Source organism: Ranitomeya variabilis, chromosome 3, assembly GCF_051348905.1.
Source record: "Ranitomeya variabilis isolate aRanVar5 chromosome 3, aRanVar5.hap1, whole genome shotgun sequence".
Taxonomy (NCBI): Eukaryota; Metazoa; Chordata; class Amphibia; order Anura; family Dendrobatidae; genus Ranitomeya; species Ranitomeya variabilis.
Window position 1 is genome coordinate 740,351,429 of NC_135234.1, and position 19,252 is coordinate 740,370,680.

Sequence of the window (19,252 nt, forward strand, 5' to 3'; positions counted from 1 at the left end):
ATGGGGGACTTTACTACATAATGGGGATGGAGGTGCAACTTGTATGTCCTTATAGGATTTAGAAGGCTACAAGGGCCCATACATCAGACCAACATGTGGCGGGGGAAGCCGAATCTTGCATCGGGGCCCATCCATCAGACTCTAGCTACGCAACTAAGGAAGGTACAAAAACTACCACATAATGACTGTAGCTGGTAGTTTTGTTCCTTACACTGATGTACTATAATTCACTATTACATCACTTAGACTTTCTAAGCACTAAAAATATGTTTTCATTTCACACCAGAAATTGCCGTAATTACCATCCTATTACTAACAGACCTTGTACATCGTCTTAATCTGCGACAGACCTCCTGAAACACATCATAACATAATAAAGCAAAGGAAGAATTTTCATGCTACGACATAATAATAATATTTCCGACAGTTACTAAAAATGAGAACGTATAATTGGATAATTTACAATTTCTGTTTATTGAATTCTGAAAATGAATAAAACATGAGAAACGTAATTAAAATGATCTCACGCTAAAATACTGTATTGGATGGATCTGTTAGATTTCATTGAAGGAAATGTCAGAAGAGTAGAACAAAAGCATAAAACATCACAAATTTATAGAACTATAGTACAATAAATTTATTACATTCATTACTTAATTTTCAATTCTATTCAATTGAAAAAAAATAAGCTAAAAACTAAAACAATCCAATTAGTAGAAAAAAAAAACATCCAGAGGTTCAAACTACATCTAATTGCAAGATTTGAAAAGTTGGGGAACCCTATAACTAGGGGTGTGAGGATCAATCAATAAAGCATCAATATGGGGCACAAAACATAGTTGGGGCGGGGTTATACAGAGTTCATGAATATGGAGGACTACATGGTAGTAGTTTACTAGTCCCCTAGTGATAATCTCCTGCTGATAAAAGTGTGATTGTATCAAAGCTACAGCAAGCAGAATAGTAAGTGACACATTGATGGAATCCGGGTATCTGTCTATACATTATGCTGCTCTCTTATTAGTTGGCAAAACCTGGTGACAGATTCCATTTATAGAGGTTGTTTACCAATTTTTAAAATTTTACAAATATACTCGATCTAGGGAGTAGACATACCTACTTTCCCATGAGAACTATTCATCGGTGGAACAGCGTCAGGAGTGGGCCTCAAGGGGACCAGTCCATGGTTTTTGAAAAATTATTTAGAAAATAATATAAAAACTTATATATATGCATCAAATTCTTGTTCCAGTTGCTCGATCCTCGTGATCAGCACGGAAAAATCTGCTCTTTTATCATGCATTACGGTTGTACCTATTTTCTTTTCTCATATATCAGAATATTGGCCACAGCATCTATACTATAGTAGTGCAGGCTTTGTCCATACATTCTGGTGCATTATGGGTGTGACCGCCCCCTAGGAGCTGCACCCTTACCCATCCATCTTTCCCAGGCAACTTTTAATTAGAGCCAAGCTGGATTTTATCTTTTTCCCAGTTCATGTAAGACCTAGTTAAGCACATAAAGAAGTCACTTAAAAAAAAATTGGATCCGTCCAATGAGGTCAGATGAGACGAATGAGGCCATACAATCACATAAAAAAATGTTAAAGGGGTTATCCACTGCTAAATGTTTGGCCCCTGATAAAATAATAAAATCTATACTCACCTCCCGTGCTGGCATCATTCCAGCAATGTCGGCACACGCGTCCCGAAGCTCTCGTGCGATGTTGCGACATGAGTTCCGCGCCCAATCACCGCTGGCTTCACTGTCTCCGCCTTCGTACGGATTGAACATAAAGAGGAGGTCAGCGCTGCGGCTGATCTCTGACTTCCTCTTCAAGTTCAATCCGTACGAAGGTGGAGTGTGACGCCAGCGGTGATTGGGCGCCGGGCACCACGTCACAACAACCGCACAAGAGCTCCGGGACGCGAGTGCCGACACTGATGGACCGGCGCTGGCACACGAGGTGAGTATAGGTTTTTTCATTTTATCGCGGCCAAATATTTAGTAGTGGATAACCTCTTCAACTACTGTAAGTACTGTATCTTGTGTTTCTTTACATGTCTAACAATAATAGAGTCCTGGAATTCATTATTGGCAGAGTGCTGTTGCATAGTGTTTGTATTTGCCATTCTTCCTTGCAGATCCTCTCCAGTTCCGTCAGGTTGGATGGTGAACGTTGGTGGATAGCCATTTTCAGGTCCACCCAGAGATGGGTTTAGGTCAGGGCTCTGGCTGGGCCAGTCAAGAATGGTCACAGAGTTGTTCTGAAGCCGCTCCTTTGTTATTTTAGCTGTGTGCTTAGGGTCATTGTCTTGTTGGAAGGTGCACCTTCGGCCAAGTCTGAGGTCCAGAGCACTCTTGGAGAGGTTTTCATCCAGGATATCTCTGTACTTGGCCGCATTCATGTTTCCTTCAATGACAACCAGTCATCTTGTCCCTGCCGCTGAAAAACACCCCCATAGCATGATGCTGCCACCACCATGTTTCACTGTTGGGATTGTATTGGGCAGGTGATGAGCAGTGCCTGGTTTTCTCCACACATACCGCTTAGAATTATCACCAAAAAGGTCTATATTCATCTCATCAGACCAGAGAAACGTATTTCTCATAGTCTGGGAGTCCTTCATGTGTGTTTTAGCAAACTTTATCCAGGCTTGCATGTCTTGCACTGAGGAGAGGCTTCCGTCGGGCCACTCTGCCATAAAGGCCCAACTGGCAGAGGGCTGCAGTGATAGTTGACTTTGTGGAACTTTTTCCCATCTCCATACTGCATCTGTGGAGCTCAGCTACAGTGATCTTGAGGTTCTTCTTTACCTCTCTCACCAAGGCTCTTCTCCCAGTATTGCTCAGTTGGGCTGGACGGCCAGGTCTAGGAAGACTTCTGGTGGTCCCAAACTTCTTCCATTTAAGGATTATGGAGGCCACTGTGCTCTTAGGAACCTTGAGTAGTGTAGAAATTCTGTTGTAGCCTTGGCCAGATCTGTGCCTTGCCACAATTCTGTCTCTGAGCTCCTTGGCCAGTTCCTTTGACCTCATGATTCTCATTTGGTCTGACATGCACTGTGAGCTGTGAGGTCTTATATAGACAGGTGTGCGCCTTTCCAAATCAAGTCCTATCAGTTTAATTAAACACAGCTGGCTTCCAATGAAGGAGTAGAACCATCTCAAGGAGGATCACAAGGAAATGGACAGCATGTGACTGAAATATGAGTGTCTGAGCAAAGGGTCTGAATACTTATGACCATGTGATATTTCAGTTTTTCTTTTTTATTAAATTTGCAAAAATTTCTACATTTCTTTTTTTCATTCAAGATGCACTAAAGATTAGTAATACTTGCTATGTATAAGCCATTACCAAAAGTATTAAATATTATATTATGTTATAAAAAAAAATAATAATAACGCAATCTACAAAAGTATTCATTCATTTAAAAAATGGGTAATGAGTTCTCTTAATTTTCATTGAAGCCGATTTGATCTTAATCGTCGTGTTGTTTTCCATCCATGTGTCCCACTGGATGCCCGATATGTCCACACCTCTAGTCACTCGGTGGACGCCATTCAGATTGGCGAGTCCACACTGGCTGAACCACCAGCCGCTCCGGCTCTTGTGCTGGCTGCAGCTGGTCACTTTGGTGCCATTGACGGAGCAGGAAGGATAACAGTTATCGTTGTCCATATCATATGTGCTGAAGGGTAGGGCATTTTGGTTGTCCTCTTTCCGGCTTCCTCGTATAGCATCACCTTAATACGAAAATGAATTATTAGCAACATATTTGTGCAGGTTTAGTGTAAAATACGTACTTGAAAGGTTCCTTCAGGAAAGGAAAAAAAAAAGAAAAATTGCATTATAAATAAATTCCTAAATACCTTTAATTATGAAATCACCCTCGCTTTGTCTAGGGAGGTATTCACTATAGAATTAAAACTGGCTTGTTACACTGACAGAAATCTGACCTAGTATGTTAACTATGAACAAGTGCAGAATAAATCTCCAACTCCTCCCTTCATGTGTAGGAAGATGGGTTCCTAACTTGTGGATATTCCAGGGATGCTAAGGTAAGAAGAGGCTGCTCACACTGCTGTCCACCCTGTCTATGTAATCTACTACTGGCGATATCATGAGTGCTGAGGTAAGAAGAGGCTGCTCACACTACTGTCCACACTGTCTATCTGATCTAATACTGGTGATATCAGGGGTGATGAGGTAAGGAGAGGCTGCTCACACTACTGTCCGACCTGTCTTTATGATCTCATACTGATGGTACCAAGAGTGCTGAGGTAAGAAGAAGCCACTAACACTGCTGTCCACCCTGTCTATCTGATCTAATACTGGAAATACCAGGAGTGCTCAGTTAAGATGAAGCTGCTCACACTGCTGTCAACCCTGTCTATCTAATCTAATACTGGTGATACTAAGAGAGATTAGGTAAGAATAGGCCACACACACACTGCTGTCCACCCTGTTTATCTAATCTAATACTGGAGATACCACGGGTATTGAGGTAAGAAGAGGCTGCTCACTCACACTGCTGTCCACCCTGTCTATCTAATCTAATACTGGAGATAGCAGGAGTGCTCAGGTAAGAAGAGGTTGCTTACACTGATTGTCCACCATCTCTTTCTGTACCACCATGTACACTGCAGTCCATCATCTCTATCTGATCTAAAACTGGAGATACCAAGGATGCTGAAGTTAGATGGGGCTACTGACACTGCTATCCACCCTGTCTATTTGATGTGATACTGTGGATATCGTGGGTGTGGAGGTAAGAAGAGGCCCTGCCTTTCTTTATACTGGAGATACTGGAGATACAGTGAATACCAAAAAAAGAATAAGCTGCTCACACTGTTGTCCACCCTGTCTATCTGATCTAACACTGGAGATACCAACAGTGCTTAGATAAGATGAAGCTGCTCACACTGCTGTCCACCCTATCTGATCTAATACTGGAGTCACCATGGGTGTTGAGGTAAGAAGAGGCTGCTCACACTGCTGTCCACCCTATCTGATCTAATACTGGAGTCACCATGGGTGTTGAGGTAAGAAGAGGCTGCTCACACTGCTGTCCACCCTATCTGATCTAATAATGGTGATACTAGGGGTGTTGAGGTAAGAAGAGGCTGCTCACACTGCTGTCCACCCTGTCTATCTGATCTAATACTGGAGATACTATGGGTATTGTGGTAAGAAGAGGCTGCTCACACTGCTGTCCACCCTATCTGATCTAATACTGGAGATACCATGGGTGTTGAGGTAAGAAGAGGCTGCTCACACTGCTGGCCACCCTGTCTATCTGATCTAATACTGGAGATACCATGGGTGCTGAGGTAAGAAGAGGCTGCTCACACTGCTGGCCACCCTGTCTATCTGATCTAATACTGGAGATACCATGGGTGTTGAGGTAAGAAGAGGCTGCTCACACTGCTGTCCACCCTGTCTATCTGATCTAATACTGGAGATACCATGGGTGCTGAGGCAAGAAAAGGCTGCTCACACTGCTGCCCACCCTGTCTATCTGATCTAATACTGGAGATACCAGGGGTGCTGAGGTAAGAAAAGGCTGCTCACACTGCTGCCCACCCTGTCTATCTGATCTAATACTGGAGATACCATGGGTGCTGAGGCAAGAAAAGGCTGCTCACACTGCTGTCCACCCTGTCTATCTGATCTAATACTGGAGATACTAGGGGTGCTGAGGTAAGAAGAGGCTGCTCACACTACTGTCCACCCTGTCTATCTGATCTAATACAGTAGATACCAGGAGCGCTGAGATAAAAAAAAGTCTGCTTGAACTGCTGTCGATCATCTCTTTCTGATCAACCCTTTTGGCCATGACTGTATAGATGGGGCTGTCTTCATGAAACAAACCCTTTATAATACTTACCTGAAAACTGTCAAGTCTTAGCCGCTTTTCTAAATAAGGAAAACGTCTGAAGAATGCTTTACCTGCTGTTCCGAAGTAGCGTCCGACATGCATTATAAAGGCTGTCTTCTCATCTTCAATCCAAAAGTTATCATAAGTGGCATATGCCAACGAGCCATCTTCGGCCTCTAAGGCTATGTTCAGCATAAAGCTGGTGTTCTTCTGATTTAGAATGCAGAATGTTTTCTTCAAACCTAGCCAGAATTCACCTGCAAATAACAAAACAATAGTAAAGAAAAACATCAGATTAAAAAATATGAAAGTAAAACCTGAAAGAATATTTCGTTTAGGTACCGTATATACTCGAGTATAAGCCGAGATTTTCAGCCCAAATTTTTGGGCTGAAAGTGCCCCCTCGGCTTATACTCGAGTCATGATCGGTGGTGGGGTCGGCGGGTGAGCACTGTCATATACTTACCTAGTCCCGGCGATCCTGGCGCTCCCCCTGCCTGTTACACGGTCTCCGGGTGCAGCAGCCTCTTCCCCTGAGCGGTCACGTGGGACCGCTCATTAGAGAAATGAATAGGCTGCTCCACCCCCCATAGGGGCGGAGCCGCATAATTCATTTCTCTAATCAGCGGTGCCGGTGACCGCTGACAGAGGAAGAGGCTGCGGCACCGAAGACAGGCAGGGGGAAGGAGCGGGACGCCGGGAGCAGGTAAGTATCGCATATTCACCTATCCTGGTTCCACACGCCGGGCGCTGTCTCCATCTTCCCGGCGTCTCTCCTCACTGACTGTTCAGGCAGAGGGCGCGATGACGCATATAGTGTGCGCGCCGCCCTCTGCCTGATCAGTCAGTGCAGGGAGACGCCGGGAAGATGGCGCCGAGAAGCTGCAAGACAGGTGAGTATGTGTTTTATTTTTTTTTATTGCAGCAGCAGCTATGGGGCAATAATGGACGGTGCAGAGCACTGTATGGTACAGCTATGGGGCAGAGCACTGTATGGTACAGCTATGGGGCAGAGCACTATATGGCACAGCTGTGGGGCAGAGCACTATATGGCACAGCTGTGGGGCAGAGCACTATATGGCACAGCTATGGGGCAGAGCACTATATGGCACAGCTATGGGGCAGAGCACTATATGGCACAGCTATGGGGCAGAGCACTATATGGCACAGCTATGGGGCAGAGCACTATATGGCACAGCTATGGGGCAGAGCACTATATGGCACAGCTATGGGGCAGAGCACTATATGGCACAGCAATGGGGCAGAGCACTATATGGCACAGCTATGGGGCAATGGTGCAGAGCATTATATATATGGCACAGCTATGGGGCAACGGTGCAGAGCACTATATGGCACAGCTATGGGGCAATGGTGCAGAGCATTATATATGTGGCACAGCTATGGGGCAACGGTGCAGAGCATTGTATATATGGCACAGCTTTATGTGGAGCATCTATGGGGCCATAATGAACGGTGCAGAGCATTATATGTGGCACAGCTTTATGTGGAGCATCTATGGGGCCATAATGAACGGTATGGAGCATCTATTTTTAATTTTGAAATTCACCGGTACCTGCTGCATTTTTCCCCCTAGGCTTATACTCGAGTCAATAAGTTTTCCCAGTTTTTTGTGGCAAAATTAGGGGGGTCGGCTTATACTCGGGTCGGCTTATACTCGAGTATATACGGTAATCCCGTTTCTTATGTTGGAACCCCCGGTGGTAAACCGTAGTGGATGGAGAAACCCAGGGGCAAGTGTTTAATTTCCCAACAGCACCACTACAAGGTAAATGATGCATTACATGGTGCCCAACGGAAGCCAAAATCCCCCCAAAAACTGTATTTCCATAACCATGGAGGTTTTAACAGTATGTTTATTAAACTGCTGCCTGCATTTAGACCCATGAGTCACAGGGGCTGAATGAGTCAGTGCAAAACAGTCTGGCCAAAATGTGGTGAGAAACTTCTTAGTGTGAAGGAAATTAGAGGTTTTTTGATAATTGCTGTACAGGCATGAGCAGATGCATCTATATATATATATTCTGCATATTCTGATGTCAAAGCAGTACCATTATCATCACCAGCACCTACGGGCCACCACTGCTCCATTAATCGGCTGCAGTGCTCAGGTTCTGGCCAGACTGGGAGAAAAAGAGAGGAAACCAGTGGGGGACCTGACCAGTGGGACTGTGGAGTGATGGGGGATCCATGGGTATGTGCTATATATTTTTGTGCTAATTAATAAAGGAGTAGAAGTCCCTTTAGCTTTTGGTATGTAATATTAGGCCATTCAACAGGGAGATTTCTAACCCCAATATATTGCAATGAAAAGTTGTACCACTTATACAACACATGAGTTGAAATGTCAAATTCCACTCTTTCTAGCTAAATCAACTCTGCTACATCTCTATCTTTAAGAGAACGGTAGAAAGAGGGAACACGATATCAATCAAAGATACAATTACCTGACAGTTCTCCGAATCCATCCATGTAGTCCGGCCAAGTTCTCTGGAAATCAATGGTTCCATCAATTCTCTTCTGAAGAACAGTCCACCCTCCGCCTCTATAATCCATGTCACAGAAAGCCTAGAGAGACGTAATGATGAATGAAATGTATCAGCTATATCCTCCATGCTATGTGCTGGTTTATTAGTTATCTAGGCTTCAGGCCATAATCCAGGAGGACTTCACTGCTGACACACAGACATAAAAAACTAGACTGCAGTTTAACAAAATGTATGTGAGCAAGCCAAAATTTTTCTGGGAAAGCGTCTTGTGGACAGATGAGACCAATATAGAGCATTTTGGTAAAGGGCATCATTCTACTGTTTACCGAAAATGGAATGAGGCCTACAAAGTAAAGAACATAGCACCTACAGTCAAATATGGTGGAGGTTCAAAGATGTTTGGGGGTTGTTTTTCTGCCTCTGACTTATTAGTTTTCTAAGCTTCAGGCCATGAGACACTCTTAGACTATACTTAAAGGGATTGTGGTGGATACTTATGATCTGTCATGAATATCAGATTGGGGGGTCTGACACTCTGCTTCCTCACTGATCAGATATACAGCCAGATGTAAACAGTGCATGAAGCTGGAATAGCATAGCTCTGTTCACTGTGGAATAGCCACTCTTGGGTACTGCAGCTCACCTTATATTGGAGTGAACGTGAGATGAGCTGCAGTACTCAAGAAATGGCCACTATACCAGTTCCAGATCTATAAACCGTGTATGTTCAGTCACCGAGAGAACTGCAAACAGCTATTCTCTGAAGGGTGCCAGATGTCGGATTCCCACCGTTCTGATATTGATGTCCAGTATAAGAGTAGTGGACGACCCCTTTAACATTATGTTACTTTTAGGTCCACATTTCTGTGCTGATTAATTTCTTAATATATCTTTATAACAGTCAATGCTTTAATTTTACAGTATTTCCATGTCACTTTCATAGATATAAATGTAAAAAAACCTATCAGGTCAGAACGTCACAGGGCGAGCAGGATGTCAATTAAGTCATCAGTGGGCATGACTAAGAGATCACTGGCGTGACTGCTCAGTGCTGCCCCCTATCGAAATAGAGCGCTGTGCAGCGGAATTATGTTATTACTCTCTGCTTTCCCCTGATGACGCCATCATCATTTGGAAGGTAATTATGAGTATCACTTGCAATCCCCCTACATGAATGTTAGGTGAGCCAGCTAACTCTGAGCTGGTCGATGAACCCCTAAGATGCCATGGTCAATAACAACAGCAGCATCTAAACAGAAAACCACACGTGTTTCTATGCCACTGGGGTCACAAACAAAAACTAACAAATTTTCCATTTTTTTTCCCCAACTTTATTTAGTCTATAAAATAACTAAAGTTGACCGGGCAATGACATCACTTGTGAATGAAGTAAAAGTGAAACCCCAAAAAAACCTGGCAGATTTGCAACTGATAAAAAAAGAAAAAATAATTAGTGCCTTCTTAAGTGCGTATAATCAGTGTCCAGTACGTTCCCTTTAACAATGACAACATTAAGAAATCAATCAACTTAGAAAAAGTGGTAAATAATTACTAGAATTTATTGTGTCTCTTGGGTCCCCTTGTACCTATACCCCATGATTTGTGTGCTTAGGTATGTGGATTACATGCATGCAGTCAATATTGCGAAACTGACTACATCAAGACAAGAAATCTAATAACAGGATAACAGGACTGCCTACCCATAACACAGATATAAAAATAACCGAGAGTCACATCCAAACATAAATCAGGTCTGAACAGGTGCTCACCTAGAGTCACCAACTCATATACAATGAAACAGATAAGGCAGCACTCTGTAACGCTATAGCATGCAAACATAAAATATGAAAATTGAATTGCATTACTGCACTAGAAAAATGAAAAATTGAGAATGCTTAGGAAATATATTGGCCAATTCATGTGTACCTGGCAACCACGTTAAGGCGTTTCTCGTTGCCAGGACCTAACAATGCCAATCCTCTGTTAGACAGTCTATATCTCTCTGGGAACCTAATGTGAATCCTCTCCTGAACTGAAGTCTATATCTCTGTTCAGGGGTAGAATCCTGCTGCAATTAATATTTGTATTAGTCTTTTGACTGAGCACACCGCCCCTTAGCCTTAGGTGTTTTTAATTGCAGCAGAATTCAACTCCTCCACAGAAATATAGATTTTAGTCTAGGAGAGGATTCACATTAGATTCCCAGAGAAATGTAGATTGTCTAAGAGAGGATTGGCATTAGGTCCTGGCAACGAGAAACGCCTTAACATGGCTGCCAGGTACACATGAATTGGCCAATTTATGCGCTAAGCATTCTCAAATTTTCATATTTCTAGTGCAGTAATGCAATTCAATTTTCATATTTCATATTTGCATGCTATGGAGCTACAGAGTGCTGACTTATCTGTTTCATTACCCATAGCACAGGACTGCCTGCCCATTACATAGAACTGCCTGCCGATTACACAGAACTGCCTTCCCATATTTCAGGACTACTTGCTCATAACACAGGACTGCCTGACCATGACGCAGGACTGCCTGTCCATAACACAGAACTGTGTGCTAATAACTCAGGACTGCCTGCCCATAACAGAAGACTACTTGCTCATAACACAGGACTGCCTTCCCATAACACAAAACTGCTTGCCCATAACATGAGACTGTCTGCCCTTAACACAGAACTGCATTCATATAACACAAAACTGCTCAACCATAACACAGGACTGCGTGCCCATAACAGAAAACTGCCTGCCCATAACAGAAAACTGCCTGCCCATAACAGAAGACTGCCCGTCCATAACAGAAGACTGCCCGTCCATAACAGAAGACTTCCCGTCCATAACAGAAGACTACCCGTCCATAACAGAAGACTGCCCGTCCATAACAGAAGACTTCCCATCCATAACAGAAGACTGCCCGTCCATAACAGAAGACTGCCCGTCCATAACAGAAGACTTCCCGTCCATAATAGAAGACTGCCCGTCCATAACAGAAGACTGCCCGTCCATAACAGAAGACTGCCAGTCCATAACAGAAGACTGACTGCGCATAACACAGGACTGCCTGCCCATAATACAGGAGAGGGTTGAAAAGTTGAAAACCATAAAGGGCTAATAACCTTGGTAAGAAGGCTGGATATATAATCAGAGCTACAGCTTAAACATGAGCATCTTTAGGGTACGTTCCTAGATACTCCAGAGCTGGCTCTGTCTTACCATACTGAAAACACGTGGGTGTATAGGGCAGATTTACCAAGACTGGCATTTTATACACCGGTGTAAAAAAAATTATTAGAGTACTTTGTGCAAATTTATTAAAAAGTGCAATCCAGTTAATAAATTTGGTGCAGATTTAGACTGTACTAATGTGAGAAAATTAAACCTACAATGCGTATATGTGCAAATATCAGCCAAAATTATGCTATTTACTGGCATAACATCTATGATGATTTGTGTATGTGGGGTTAAGCTTGAGTTATGCTAATGAATGGTGACGGAAAGAGCCAAATAAAATTTATATTCCCCAGATCAAGAAGACCAGCTTAAATGACAGAGAGGGGTTGTCGCTTGAATTATGTATTTATGTTTGACACAAAGGCTATGTCAGAAAAAGGAAGAGCTGCTGAAGAGGTTGCTAGCAGGCTGTTACAAGTGTCAAAAAGGAGTTGAAAGTATCTCTTAACGCCAGGTATTTTGAGAAAACCCTCCTCCAGCGAGAGAAGCTCCAACTGTTTAATGACAATGTTTGCATTGTGGAAACATGCAATTTCCTTGTCAAGTACGAGTTAGACGTGAGGCCAGTACTGTTACTGTTCTAGTTTGTGTGTGTTTGAAAAATTTTGGCCATACTTCCTCGTGGTACATTATGACCACTTTTTCAATTTTTGGAGAGTATGATGCGGAAATCAAGCATTTTGCACAATTTAGAACTTTTTCAAAGTTTGCAAATTTTGGGAATTTTTGTTCAATTTGTGATTTGGAGCTAAGTTTACTCCACAAACTGGTGTAAACTGCTCGACAAATCTGAGCCTGGGTGTGTAAATGAATGGGCACATCTGTAGGAACGGATCAGAGGACATCCAGTAACACCAGAAGCTTTGTGTGACAGACAACTTAAACTGTTTCGAGACAGAAAACACTGAAGTAATTTGCTGGCACCACAGCTGGAATTCACAGCGAGAAATACAAGTTTACGAGACTGTGAGGACAAAATGTATGATTTACTCTTCTAGAATACAATTTATAGCTAACAATTTGCAGTGCTCCTCCAGGATACAATGTTTTAATGTCACAATGGATTTTACTGGCCCATAATAACTTAAAACCACATGTAACATACAATGCCACGGGCAGCGCTGACCATTTAATTGGTAAGATGTCTATGACTGCCCAGAGTAACAGGCAATCAGTGTGTGTCATTATGGACAAGTCGATTTGGTGGTGCTAAATTACTGATTTGTTGGCTAATAGCTAAGCAGGAAATTAATTGAATGAAAACTAAAAAAAAGAAAATTGTAACTGAAGTTTCCATTCTCCAGATAGGTGAAAATGAGCAGCCCATGAGCGGTGAGAAGTTTGCAAATCAGAGGAATCAGTAAGCTGATGCCTGAGTGTAAAGAGAAGGCTTGGAGGATTGGTACATGAGAGATGGACAGATAAGTGGCACTGGTAATTGTGTATGTAGACACAATCATTTGTAAGTTGTCAGACGAGCTACAGCAATATACTGCTGTCAATAGAAAGAAAAAAAGGAAGAGCTGCTGAAGTGGTTGCCAGCAGGCTATGACAAATGTCAATAAAGAGTCACAAGAACATGTAAAGTGTTGAACAGTTGCATATGTGAGCGGTCTACCTCTGTTCAAGCCAACCTGTGACCTCATGCAAAACTCGATAACCACCAAGCTTATTGTCTCCCTGTAAGTAAAGTTGTTGAACTGTCATCATGCTGTCACCTGAGTATACATGCATTACTTCTGAAATGCCTATGAGAACAACCACTATCATCAAGAGCGACTACATCTGAAAATATAATAAAGGCGGTGCTGCAACACCCAAGTATCACATGTCAACAATAGGCTCAATCAAAGTAGGTATTTGTAGAAAACGTTCCTCCTGCACGAGAAACAACAATTGTTGAATGACAGTGTATGAATTGTGGAGATGTGCAATTTCCTTGTCGAGTACATGTTAGGCCTGGGGCCAATGCTGCTATTTTCATAGTTTGTGTGTAAAGAGACAGGGTCCCAATATCAAAACGATTTTGACTCAAACAGTTTGGACCACCTGGTGATCAGGGACAGTTTTCTAGTATATGAAAATGTTGGCCAGCATGCACATTTTTTTATCTACGCAGATCTGGATGATCAGGAAGTAGAACTTTAATAGGAAATGGACATTTATAGAGAAGTGGACGGTGCAACACCCTGAGAAGAGCCTTGGAAGAACAGGCTGTGGCCGGGGATGGTAACGAGGAGCTCTGGGTGTTGGTAGAGAAGGATGATCTCTGGGGGGGGGGGTTCCTTGAGGCACATAAGGTAGAGCCCGCACATTTAACTAACTACCGTATGTGGGTTGCATCTCCACAGCTGGGTAGACAGGTAATAGTTCTTTATGAGCAACTGATCCAAGTTTTTCCCACACGAGCAGTTTGGGGATAGAAAACATGGATATTTAATTCTAGAAAGAGCCCTAGTCGTCTCCACGATAGTATTGGAGCTGAGATACATTGAAGTTAAAAGGGTTTTTTTCCAACACCGATCTTCACCCGGCTACAGCACTGCTCCCCTACCTCCCAACTTCTGGCTTGGAACAGGGACATGGCGGCAACATTGACCCAAATGATGCTCTCACAGCATCGGTGAAGAACAAGGGCACTGAATGTGGCCAGCTTGGAAAGTAAAATAGCAATTCATCCATCTTCAGAGCAAAGCTTCCACGCTCAATAGCTAGGAGGGTGTAAGAGCTTTGCTCCTTTCCCCACAGCGGTGGTCGGTAACCTTGGCCACGAGCAATAAACAAAAACATTAAAAATACAGCTATTCTAAGGAATTCTAAGCATATTTAAGAGGGGAATTGAAGTTTCTTCTTTATACAGACACTTTGCAATTGTTCATCATTTACGATGTTGTGACAACTCTTTTAACCCCTGTCATGACCTTACGATTTTCTGTTGTTTTTGTTTGTTTTTTTCTCTCCTTCTTTCAAGAACCATAACCCTTTTATTTTTCCTTGAATATGGCCATATGACTTGATTTTTGTAAGACAAGTTGTACTTCTGAATGACACCATTCGTTTTATCATGCGATCCATAACTTTTGTTTTATTTAGGTGGTGAAAAAAAAAATTGGAAATTTGTTAGAGAAAAACAAGTTGCTTTTGTCGCCATTTTATGAGACCAGTAATGTTTTCTTTTTTTCAGGATCTGGGGCTGGGGCTTATTTTTTGCTCTGTGAGCTGACGTTTTTATTGATACCACTTTCGGATTGTTAAAAACATTTTTTTCACTTTTTACTGTATTCAATAGTCCCCTAAGGGGACTTGAAAGTTCAGTCACCTGATCGCTTGTACTATACATATCAGGGCTTCAGCACTGCTGTGTCTAGTGAAAATAATGCTCTCCTATAAACGCCGGCTAAGCACTGACATTCACGGCAGGATTGTAGTGACAAGCCTTAGGGTCTTCAAGAGACCCTCAGATGTCATGACAGCCCAACAGCGCCCCGCGAATATGTCACGGCCATGTCAATGGGCAGGTGGAACAATGCACCCCCTCCTGCCGGTGCATGTTAAATGCTGCTGCAGATATTGACAGCGGCATTTAACAGGTTAACAACCACAGGAGCAGATCTGATCCAACCGCAGCTGTTAGAGGTACATGATGGCTGATTAAATCAGCTGTCATGTGTGGGGAAAGATGCGGGCTCGACTTTTGACGTACAAGTACGCCAAAGGCCATGAAGGGGTTAATAGGCTACAAAACCACACACAACCTGTGGACTAGTGTGGCAGTGCTTTTGGAATTCTGAACAACCCCTTTAAAAGGGATCTATCAGTAGGATCAACCCTTCTAAGACGTCTACCTGGGCACGTAGGTCATAGGAAGCTGAAGAAAATGACACCTTATTATCTGTGATCTGATAACATGCTTCTTCATGTATAAATGAGCTGTTAAGATCTATGGGCCGGACATAGATCTCCCGGAAAATCTGCCTCCAGAGATTATTGTAAATGAAAGAGGGAGTTACCAGTGTGAGACATGTAGATCAAGAGAGCAGACAGTCATTACATGTCTCACACTGGTAACGCCTCCTTTCATTTAAAATAAGCTCTGGAGGCAGATTCTCAGGGAGATCTATGCCCCGCCCATAGATCTTAACAGCATCAATAACATATTAAAGAAATGTGGATTTCTCTGCAATAAGACATCGGATCGCAGATATCAAGGTATCAGTTTATTCAGCTTCTTATGACCTACATTCCCATACAGACAGCTTAGGAGGGTTGATCCTACTGACAGATTCCATTTAAGTTTTGGCAATTCAAATCCCCAAATAAAATATCCGGTAACATATACAAACACGCATTACATATAGACAAAAGTTCATAACAGCGGTCAGCCTGAGGGCTGGGATATTTCTTGATGTACGACAGGCTCTGGTTTTAATTTCATGATTAATTATGTGAGATCAGGACTGTGTGCATCCTACACATCACAGTCAGCAGAACACGGGGAGATCTGCTCTCAGCTAATTACCTCGAATGGGACGTGACTTCCTTCTGGCTGGATAATGTATATTCCACTTGGAGCTTTTGAATTTGTTCCAAAATGGTCCTTGATATCAGTGCAATCAAATCCTGCAAAGAAATAAAAAAGGAAAGGTCTCTGCTTTACTAGTACAAGTAGTAACCTAGAAAACACAGGCTAGCTTTCTGCATGCTCTCCTGTAAGGGTATGTTCACACAGTGTCTTTTATACACCGCAGTATCTACTCAGTTTTTCAAGACGAAGACGGTTCAGGAAAACATTGGGGGAGTGGAAGTCATCTAAAAAATGTGCATGTTCCTTCTTATACCACCTCACGGCTTTCATGAAGTAGAAGTCGGTTTAACATTGCTCTTTGTAAAGCTTTTTTAGAGCTTTTTCAGGAGGGTTCAAACGGACAGCACCTGAAAAAGACATTGTGTGCCCATATCCGAACAGGGCATTAATGTGACTTGATGGGTAAGGGGTCTTTCACATACACGCTCGGTGGATCAGTCGGGGCTTATGTCCAAACCCCCTGGCGAAAAGGGATTCGAATGAATGCGCCAACGGGGCCATAGACTGTAACGGTGCGAACGTGCGCTCTGCCGCGCATCAATTTAGAGCGTGTATGCCTACAGCTGGCGGACACTAGGATGTGGTAGATGCTGTATGAGCGTCCGCCTTGTGTAGGCATACATTCCAGAAAATAATGCACGTCAGAGGCACGATCACTCTGCTGGCACCATTACATTCTATGGACCCATTGGCGCATACGTACGAAACTCATTTTGCAGGGGGTTCAGAAGTATGCCCCGACGGGTCCCTAAACGCAATGTGAAAGCCCCCTAACAGATTGCCATATATTCCATGATCCCAGCTCATACACTATTTCATGTCTATCCATCTATCTATAGATATTTCCATATAGAACCAAAATGCTGTGGATTTCCATCCTGGTTTGCATGTGTAAAATCCTCAGTGGAATACAGTAGCAGACAAGTAGATTAAATTTTATGCAGTCTCAGAATTTTCAAAACATAGAAATTGACCCTTTGGAGTTAAAAGGAGGCACATCAGGCTACTCTAAAAGCAGAAAATACAGAGACAGAACCCCCAATGGACCCCATTATAAGTGAATTGGGTCTATAAGACACCACTAAAATCAGAAGTACAGTGGATCAAGCCAATCGTCAAAGCTTGTGATACATAAACATAGCTTAGTAAAATCTTACAATTTCTGGCTTTTTACCCATCCATGTAAAATCTATATATATAACTGTCTAAGGGGTACTTCCGTCTGTTTGTCTGTAATGGAAATCCCGGATCACTGATTGGTCGCGGCAGGCTGGCCGCGACCAATCAGTGACAGGCACAGTCCGGACGCGAATTGGCCCCTCCCTACTTCCGTCCAGTCAGTGCCCCCTCCATACACCCCTCCAGTCAGCGCCCACATAGCGTTTTAGGACTGCGTTACACCGCGGCATAACGCGGTGTTACGCAGTCCGTTAACGCTGCCATTAACCATGTAAGTGTGCCCAACTTTTTACTATTGATGCTGCCTATGCAGCATCAATAGTAAAAACATATAATGTTAAAAATAATAATGAAAAAAAAATTATATTCTCACCTTCCGCGCCAGCCTTTCCCGCTCTTCGCGACGCTCCGGTCCCAAGAATGTATTGCGGCAATGACCGGAGATGACGTAGCAGTCTCGCGAGACCACTACATCATCACGTGTTATTGCCGCAAGGCATTACTGGGAAAGGAGCGCCGTGAAGAGCATCGGTAAAGGCCTGGCCTGGATCCGGGGGCCGCCGGAAGGTGAGTATATACAGTGGGGCAAAAAAGTATTTAGTCAGTCAGCAATAGTGCAAGTTCCACTACTTAAAAAGATGAGAGGCGTCTGTAATTTATATCATAGGTAGACCTCAACTATGGGAGACAAACTGAGAAAAAAAAATCCAGAAAATCACATTGTCTGTTTTTTTATCATTTTATTTGCATTTTATGGTGGAAAATAAGTATTTGGTCAGAAACAAACAATCAAGATTTCTGGCTCTCCCAGACCTGTAACTTCTTCTTTAAGAGTCTCCTCTTTCCTCCACTCATTACCTGTAGTAATGGCACCTGTTTAAACTTGTTATCAGTATAAAAAGACACCTGTGCACACCCTCAAACAGTCTGACTCCAAACTCCACTATGGTGAAGACCAAAGAGCTGTCAAAGGACACCAGAAACAAAATTGTAGCCCTGCACCAGGCTGGGAAGACTGAATCTGCAATAGCCAACCAGCTTGGAGTGAAGAAATCAACAGTGGGAGCAATAATTAGAAAATGGAAGACATACAAGACCACTGATAATCTCCCTCGATCTGGGGCTCCACGCAAAATTCCACCCCGTGGGGTCAGAATGATCACAAGAACGGTGAGCAAAAATCCTAGAACCACGCGGGGGGACCTAGTGAATGAACTGCAGAGAGCTGGGACCAATGTAACAAGGCCTACCATAAGTAACACACTACGCCACCATGGACTCAGATCCTGCAGTGCCAGACGTGTCCCACTGCTTAAGCCAGTACATGTCCGGGCCCGTCTGAAGTTTGCTAGAGAGCATTTGGATAATCCAGAGGAGTTTTGGGAGAATGTCCTATGGTCTGATGAAACCAAATTGGAACTGTTTGGTAGAAACACAACTTGTCGGGTTTGGAGGAAAAAGAATACTGAGTTGCATCCATCAAACACCATACCTACTGTAAAGCATGGTGGTGGAAACATCATGCTTTGGGGCTGTTTCTCTGCAAAGGGGCCAGGACGACTGATCCGGGTACATGAAAGAATGAATGGGGCCATGTATCGTGAGATTTTGAGTGCAAACCTCCTTCCATCAGCAAGGGCATTGAAGTTGAAACGTGGCTGGGTCTTTCAACATGACAATGATCCAAAGCACACCGCCAGGGCAACGAAGGAGTGGCTTCGTAAGAAGCATTTCAAGGTCCTGGAGTGGCCTAGCCAGTCTCCAGATCTCAACCCTATAGAAAACCTTTGGAGGGAGTTGAAAGTCCGCGTTGCCAAGCGAAAAGCCAAAAACATCACTGCTCTAGAGGAGATCTGCATGGAG

At 43.2% G+C, this 19,252-nt stretch overlaps 1 protein-coding gene across 1 annotated transcript in view; it reads right to left on the reverse strand.

The window, feature by feature from the left end:
• Nucleotides 1–3,291: 3,291 nt before the first annotated feature.
• Nucleotides 3,292–19,252, reverse strand: part of ANGPTL5 (angiopoietin like 5) — a 58,908-nt gene continuing 42,947 nt past the window's right edge. The window contains exons 5-8 of the mRNA XM_077299259.1: nt 16,145–16,245; nt 8,351–8,471; nt 5,957–6,142; nt 3,292–3,750 (exon numbers count right to left, since the gene is read on the reverse strand). Of these exons, the coding sequence (XP_077155374.1) occupies nt 3,431–3,750; nt 5,957–6,142; nt 8,351–8,471; nt 16,145–16,245 (728 nt within the window). The 3' untranslated portion in view covers nt 3,292–3,430. The remainder of the gene's footprint in view (nt 3,751–5,956; nt 6,143–8,350; nt 8,472–16,144; nt 16,246–19,252) is intronic.